The sequence below is a fragment of the Priapulus caudatus genome, unplaced genomic scaffold, assembly GCF_000485595.1.
Source record: "Priapulus caudatus unplaced genomic scaffold, Priapulus_caudatus-5.0.1 Scaffold181, whole genome shotgun sequence".
Taxonomy (NCBI): domain Eukaryota; kingdom Metazoa; phylum Priapulida; class Priapulimorpha; order Priapulimorphida; family Priapulidae; genus Priapulus; species Priapulus caudatus.
In genome coordinates, this window is record NW_014577242.1 from 209,428 (window position 1) to 218,106 (window position 8,679).

General features: G+C 38.3%; 1 protein-coding gene across 2 annotated transcripts; it reads right to left on the bottom strand.

Moving 5' to 3' along the window:
- Positions 1-1,643: 1,643 nt before the first annotated feature.
- Positions 1,644-8,497, bottom strand: LOC106806834 (dolichyldiphosphatase 1-like). Of its 2 annotated transcripts, none has more exons than XM_014808957.1 (8): positions 8,383-8,497; positions 5,491-5,591; positions 5,054-5,141; positions 4,732-4,828; positions 4,274-4,369; positions 3,933-4,061; positions 3,392-3,481; positions 1,644-2,632 (listed from the first exon to the last, which is right to left on the bottom strand). In XM_014808957.1, exons 1-8 carry the CDS (start codon positions 8,489-8,491, stop codon positions 2,593-2,595), a joined length of 750 nt encoding a protein of 249 aa, XP_014664443.1. In that variant the 5' UTR covers positions 8,492-8,497; the 3' UTR covers positions 1,644-2,592. The 2 variants fall into 2 exon arrangements, with proteins under 2 accessions (XP_014664443.1, XP_014664444.1); XM_014808958.1 differs by lacking the exon at positions 8,383-8,497 and adding an exon at positions 7,172-7,250.
- Between the last annotated feature and the right edge of the window lie 182 nt (positions 8,498-8,679).

Here is an 8,679-nt window from a genome sequence, read left to right on the forward strand (position 1 = left end):
CACCAGCACCACGCCTCATTTGCAAGGCTACTTTCCTGCGCAAAGTTCCAACCCGTATGCGACCCCCAATGTTCACAAAGACAGACTTCTCAAAAAAGGAATATTTCATGTAAACAAAATGGCGATAATTTATTTCTACCTAAACAAAAAATTAAATTTAACGTGTGTTCAGTTAACACACTAACCACATATAAATAATCGTTACCTAGACAAACGCACGCAGCATTCACAATATTAAACAAGTACATATAAATAAGAATGTTAGATAATTCTTCTATACTTGAGAACCATACTTGACAGATTTCTTTGTCTGATATTTACGTCTGATCTATAGCTTTCTTAGCAGAAGAAGGCATGTAAGCGACCTAGAGAAAATTCAGACATACAGGAGAATATATTCAACTGCTACCATTCAGGAGCTAACGAAACATTTCGCCTCTAGAAACAAATTACTAAAGTATGAAGAGGTATGTAAGGAGTAACAGTTAATTCCAGCGGAATGAAGGAAAATATTTATCAGTAGACCTTTGGAGGAAAATAAAAACTATATGCTGTTTTAACCTATTATAGATTATATATCAAGATACACAATTATATGCTTATAACACTCATAAAATACACCAGTTAATAAAATATTCTAGAATTAGATAGAATTAATTTAGATATTGCTTCTACACATAAATAAATTATCGAAACCGATGTTGATTTCCCGCACGACTAGGTTAAATGCATAAAACACTGTATATCAAATACTGCAAACAGACTGAAACATTTCAAAACCACAAAAGCCATCACTAACGTTCGTATTGATTGAACAATGCGAGTGATTCCCTTGAGGAGCAAGCTATGTATACTAACTGAAAAGATTCTCAGGCCTCTACACCCATTGGAACAAACATGCATCCGTTGGTTACGAGTTCTCTTGCACAGCCTTTAAAAAAAAGCTGATCCTGTGGGTGCACTCTTAACCTACTAGGTAAGTTAGTAGTGAGAAAGGCTACATATATATATATATATATATATATATATATATATATATATATATATATAAATCTATATACATGACAAGTACCACCTATTGAAATAGAGCAGTTTGGCTGACCAGAATCAGGAAGTCAATTTTGATAGCGAGGGGCAGGGGGTCCATGCTGATCATGAATAGTATGCGGCAAGGTGCCATTTTCCACGCAATTAAAATTTTACTTTTGTAGCATTGGTGTGTTGAAGCAGGCCCGTAGCCAGCTTTATTGGGGGGGGGGGGGTTCGTTTTCAATGTTGGCAATTTGCTCGGCAGGGCGGTGTACAGGATTGTACCAGAGGGGGTCTAACCGTAACCCAAAGTTGGAGCAGCGCGAAGGGGAAGGGGGTCCTGGGGGTCTGGGGGAATTTTTTTAAAATTACACCCCTCAGATGCCGTTTCTGCGCGAGCAAGGGGGTCCAGACTCCCTGGACCCCCCTGTACACGCCCCTGCTCGGGCGCGAGCGACCAGGCAGGAGCGAAGCGACCGAGCGGGGAGAGGGTGTGGGAGGGGGGTGTTCACTGTTCACCCTCCGCGCACGCGGATGGAGATTTTGCAATTATTACACTAAAATGGAGCGAGCCTGAGGTGAAATTCTTGCAAATTTAAAAAAAAAAATTTTTTGGCTTGGGGGGAGGGCTTGGGGGGGGGTCGTTCGAACCCCCCGAACCCACCCTGGCTACGGGCCTGTTGGAAGGGTATAAACACACAATGACATTGCATTATAACTCATTGTATTATATATCTATATATATATAAAATCTCATTCAGCATGACTCTAGCAAGCTAGGATTCATACGGGACTCATACTAATATTTAGTGAGTAGCCTGAACAATAAATTCCGTATTTCTGACATTTACTACCTACAGCAAATTCTATCACATCAACTGTCTACCAACGTACAACACCTAAAATTAGCAACAACATTATTAAATGCAAAGACAGCAGCACGTATGCAATAGCCATGATAGCACCACCAAAAGATTAGCATCTGCTCCTCTCATACATCTTCCACCACCTCTGCTAAATCGACTTCGTATTCAGAAGAAGAGAGAAGATGTCATCTAACAATATGCTGTATTGAATTTTCCACTAACTAACTGCTCTTGCTTTTGAGTACACACCAGTTGCTCCAACAACACTGACCCTGGTTATAATATATGAGGTGATACACTTTCATGACTAGCCCTCATCAAAATATTGGTCCTTTATTAGAAACAAAGATAAATCCTTGCATTTCTGTAGAATGGCATGTTCTTTTACCATGTGATAAACAATTATAGCTTATAATTGTAAGATTATCTGGCAACACATTCAAATGTAATTACACCCTTGTGAACAATTGAACATCCATAAGTGCAAAAGAGCACTTAAACATCTGTCTCTAACCCTCAACAGGTAAACACATAATAGCCAACCCTCTGTGGTTAGTGTTGTCAGCAGAGAATTGTTTCGAGTGAATAAATCATATTTGCCTGCCATGAGACTCGCTTCCCACTACTGCACTAGAGGTCACTGCCGCGGCCAGGCTGCAGTTACAGCTCTGGCCAGAAATCAGGTCCGACGATTGCGTCATTGCGACTTCATAGTTACCAACTTCCTCTGCCTTGCTCTGAAATAAGTTAAGCATACAATGGATTTCAGCATTATAGTTTGGGACAAGATATAAACGTGAATGGCAGGCTTGGGTCAGCACTAAGTGGTTTAGTTTGACAGGGTTAGTCTCAAGGAGCCTATTGTCAGAAACAAAATTAGGCTCAACATTAACTTTTTCCTTTAAACCATTGACAAAAGTTTATTTTGTAAAAGTATGAGGAAATTTGCAATGCACAACTTTACGATGTTCCTGTCAACAGTCTAATAGAAAAGGCTAAAGTTAAGATTAAATTTGTTTCTGACAACAGGCCCCAGAGCTTTGGCATAAACATTCGACTCAATCTCAGCAAAGGGTAGGTAGAAATGAACAACTAGTTCCAAGTTACATAAGTTTCATTACATTCTTCTAACTTATGGGGTTGCATCTAAAAAGTATATTCTGTGCACAATTTCACTATCACTTATATTTACTTGGATAACTGTGTGTGACATGTATGGGACTTGGATGGTGCTTGAATGTGGGCCATTGGATGTAGTGGGTAGGGTCAGAGCCATTTCACTCCACATAAAAATTTCAGCAACACCAAATATGCATGGGCGACCAGACATCACTTTTGACTTATTAAAGTCTAGGATGAGCCTAAGCAAGGTCCACAAGGTTTCTCGCACACAACTGAATAGGGTGGTCTATAGGGCCACCATAGGAACAAGGCCACGTATAAATGCGAAGCCAGAGTATATCGTTAGGTAAAGAGCAGTTATTATCGCTGCTTACCTTGACTCTGTCCGAGTGCTTGTGTACTCAAACCACATCACATTTGGTATCAGCGTTGAATCTCTGATCATCAGGAACTCTGACACAGGCCTGAGGACATAAAACAAATTTACACACCATGATCGTGATGTTCCCACATATATATATAGCACACATGATGCTGGTCCGCTGCTCTTTAAAATAGGTGCACACTATTGTACACTAGATTGACTCCAAACGTCCATGTGGCTGATCCCACAATCACGTGACACACATGAACAAATCTCAATCACGAATAAGAAAAGATTGCAACCAAATCATAATTAGCTTCTCAACTCAGTCCAAAGATGTTACTCTGCCAATCAGTGAATTAGAAGGACCCCCACCCCTCGCACCTCTGCTTCAACGGCACACAGGTATGACCAGCTTGCACTACAAATTAAACAACAAATTCTACTGGTTTTTAGCACACATATGCATTGTTCACTGATGCCAACACTAAGTGATAGAGTTAATCTAGGAGTAGACTAGTTTTATGAATTAATAACAAATCCTTCCATACCACGAAGCAACTGTTGGAAACAGAGGTGTCAGCACCAGCATAACAACAGCAAACCATATAATTGCCAACAGAATTCCTAGCACAGCACCCCAGAACACTTGCTGACTAGTGTGGTACAGAAGATGAACTCTGCAATACCACACAAAAATGTTGATTAGAACCTATAAATATAAACACAGTAAGCGAATGACTTACTGACAACCACATTACAAGCATTCACTTATTTGAAAACATTCATCCTACTGATTCTGCAAGGTTTGATAAGTAACTTCTTCAATTTCACAATACTAGTGCACTGAATGTGTTAATGTCTCAAGATGAGCTGTACTGAAATAGCATACCTGCCATAAGATACGAGAAAAGCAGCCAGGAACACTACAACTACGATGCCTGCTCTCCACACCGTGTCCGTAACGAAATTACCTGTTCGTCGCAACCTTCAAGAAAAAATCATGCAGAGAATTGCCATTATTTAACTTAACCATGGATGTGTTTACGCTTACATGTGTTACATCAATGCTGAATGTAAAAGAAACACTGTGATGAAACAGTATGAAAGTATTCAATCAGATACAGTAGGACACTCACACGCTTGCACGCACACACATCTCAGGACCATACATAATTGCACGTGTGATCTAATTCCATTGCATTTGATCAGAATTAGAATATCCTTGTCCTTGGTTTCTAGGATACATTAAACTTATTTGGGTATGGCAAGCGAAACCATAGCTAGTTACAAGCTAGAACCATAGCAGCTATACCATGTTAGATAGGGAAATAATAATGATCAACTTACCTGACAAATAAGAAAAACAGTGTGTAGGTTGCAAAGAACCACATGAACTGGGAGTGGCTAGAAGGCATTCCATAATGTGTGAATGTTGTTCCATGATCTGAATGAGAAATATGCATGCATATATACGCCAAGATAAATCGAGGTTGTAACAAATATGCAAGAGGTATTTCAAATAATTTAGTCTGACTTTTATTGCTCCAAGTTACCTTTACTAAAATTGTCGAATCTGTTATATAAATTTACAAAAACTATCAAAATTCTGATAACTATTTATATATCTAGGCCTACTACATAATTCTATATGCATGAGTATTAGACTTACTGTGGAATGATGGTCTACTCTCTTGAATAATGTTCTTCAGTACAAAACCCACTACTTCACAACATAGCTGACCAACAAAGAATGACAACTGAAATGAAAAAAAATAACTATATAAATTTTTATTTAAAAACCCAAAGTATAGGAGCAGTAATTGAAATATTGTCTTTAATTATAAATGTCTATATACACCATTTCACGACTGATATAATAGATATCTATATGCTGATCAATATATTTGGATACAGGACATGAAAGAATACATCATTATAACTACAAGTAACATAACCAGTATATAATAAATGCTCATTTGGAAAGCATAAATGCACATGTGCAAGCGCACACATAATATGCGAAAAACTACTCGCATGCAGCTTGTCAGTTTCTTTGAGCTAAGCCAAGTAAAATATTTCAATTTAAAAATATACTAAAATACATACTGTGTGAAGATCCCTCCGGAACAGTATGAGCGTGACAAATCCAACCAAAAGAGCTAGAGGCAACAGGCAGATCCATGCTAATAGAAATCCAATTATATCACCTGGAAATTAAAAATCATTCTACGTTTTATAACGTTGATTGAGTCGATATATGGCTTTAACCCAACCATAACTCTTGTTTGGCTGCATTGCAGTCAACTATGTAGTGTATGTTGTTCGCAAATTTTAAATCTTGCACAAATTAGGGATTTTAGAGTATGGGCAGTTTGTGCAACTAATTTATAGATTGGACTTGTTAAGCATGTTAATATTATTATTTATTAAATATTACATACAAAATAATTAATAATAATGAGCCCCTATATCATCTTTCTATTATGTACTGGACATTTCAGTTTAGGGATTAAATTTCTATTAGATATTATAATTTAATCAATGTCATGGATGCTTAGCCATTGTACAGCCTATTGTGTGTTCCACAAAGTGGAGATTTACATGCTGTCAAAAGTAAAATCAGTAGGCTTAATACTTTTTAATTCTTCGACTTGTTTAGCATTCTAGTTAATTAATTAAAGCCATATTTTTGAGAATTATCAAGTGTTTTCCCCACTTTTATTGCCATTTAATTACCTACCGTTATTGCTTGAGTAACAGCAACTGTCTAGAGTAATGATAAAATGTATTAGAACCTTCGTATTCACCAAACTATGCAAGTTCGATTACCAGCAAGCCTTTTCTTGTAATCTTGGACCAGTTAGTAACGCGATTCACGCCAGCTATTGTCCATAGACTTACACGTCTCTCGCAAAATCTCGTTTGCACTGACAAAATACAAGTTCACACATTTTGACGGTGTCCCAGCACGATAAAATTTCAGTGTGTTACAATGTCTTCATATCAAATTTTCTATGCTATAACTGCATAAAATCTTAGTGTTTTTCAAGTTAGTGTAATCAGTGATGTATCTGCTGTGAGGTGAGACGATATTTCGCTATATTTTTTCGGTTTAAGCATTTCTGAGCACAAGTCTTGTAATACAAACTTTAACCAGATGCTCCAAAACTGGCAGGTAGTAAGTTGCATAATTTCCTGTTTAAGTGTGTTTAAAACACCCAATCGTAAGACTTCTCTACTCAACTGGAAATCCGCAGCTTGGATAAGTCGAACAATTCAGCGGCCTCAACGAACACTGTGCTTGCAAGGTGACTTACTAGTGACATAGTTAAAATATGACAACTAGATTATTCTCGTTACAGTTTGGGCTGCACAATCATGCAATCTTCAAGTTTGACAAATCAAAGGAATATAGACAGTGAGTTGGGTTTAATAGAGTACTGTATACTCCATATTTTTCGCATACAGATATTTTCGTAAATTCATACTTGACGGACAATTTCGCGTGTGGTTAATTTCGCGGTCGGTGAATTATGAATTATTCGATATGAAGTATATATTTTTTGCGTGTTGTTATTTTCGCGTCAGGGACGCGTTCGCGAAATTCACGAAAAGTAAACCACTGCAAAATATACAGCTTATACAGTAATCTGAAACTTCTACAAAGATTCGTCATTTTAGCCAGTCGTATCCTAGCGCGGAGCGAAGGGCTATAGTACTAGAGCTAGTCATATCCGTGATAGTGGCTAATAGTAATAGTGCTTTATCGAGTTAATGCACTACTTACTCTTCTTGTCTCTTTCAATGAGCTGATTTTGCTCAATCATAGTTTGGGATCCTGGAATATATATCGTTTGTGGCATGCCCTAAACTAATCCAGGGTGATAAACTAGGATTGAGCCGCGGATTTCCCCAAGTCTAGACCCTAGTGACGCTCATAGGGTCTATGTCCCCCAGGGTACTGCCGGAACGTACCCTGGTCCCTATTTGATATGGTTAGGGTTAGGGAGTAGGCGTAGGCGACACCCTAGACTCGTTAGTGGATTACCCCTAACCCACACCAAAACCACCAAAATCGTCGGTGTGGGCATTGGTCAGAGGAATCTCGGACTAGTTCCGGCAGTACCCCAGGGGACATAGACGGTTAGACCCAAACTCCACGACAGATGGCGCTCTCGCTCTGGCTCAATTCTACCACTGCCACAAGCTGATTTCCGTAAGAATTTCTTACGCTTTTTTACTATAAGTTTTACAGCGACCCCGTTACTCCTGTCCTATGTAATAGGGTGTGTACTTATAAAAGCTGCAAAGATAATAAAAGTCGGATCATTATTTCATGAGAAATTTGATAAAATAGTGATACGAAATAGTGCGCCCATTTACTACTTTCAAATCATTACGCTGTTTACTAAACTAAGTTCACGTATTTATCATGAATTTTCGGGATGCTTGCCAATATACCTAATTCTCGAACATTGTCTTTGATACATTTTTGCGTATTCAGCTTGAAACATCTAAATTTGTCCACCAACAAACATGCAAATCATAGAAATTTCTAATGTTTTGTTCAGCGACGACTTCGCGGCCGTTGGCTTGCCATTTGCTGGATTTCCCCGGAGCTCCGCCCACTGTAAAAATAGTTCTAGCATTGTGGCAGTGGTATATCCTGAGTGTGGGAAGGGGGCGCTGCATGCAGTTTGGGTTAGACCCTCTCAGCCCTAGTGACAATCACTGGCAGCAAGAACAAGCCCGCACGTACAGCACACACGCGGCCATTGACTATAATAACAACAGTACTTATTAATAACAACAGTTGTTATTATAGTCAATGGCGGCGTGTGTGCTGTACGTGCGGGCTTATTCTTGCTGCCAGCGGTGACAATATCAATTAAACGAAGAGGGGTAACTTGAACCAAATTTTAGTATACAATTGTAACAGCTCACAATTGTCAAATATGATCGAATATTAAAAATGCAAAATGTTTACAATATACATGCCTGCATAATATTCTATATGCGTTAGAGAGATAGACTTCCACAATCTATGGTGTTCATCAGATATAGATATTTTCTGGCCCATCCCACTTATTTCAAAGGGGGCTGCCATGTTAAGTGTATGTGCTTAGACTAAAGCGCCATCTATAAAATATCCGTTCAGGTGAAAAGCAATGCAAAATTTTATAAATTTATATTATAAAACCATTTTATGACATATAAATTATATTAATTGCAGTATATTTGTTTTAAATACGAATTTCACAGAAAAACAACTATTTACGAAGCGCAATAACCATG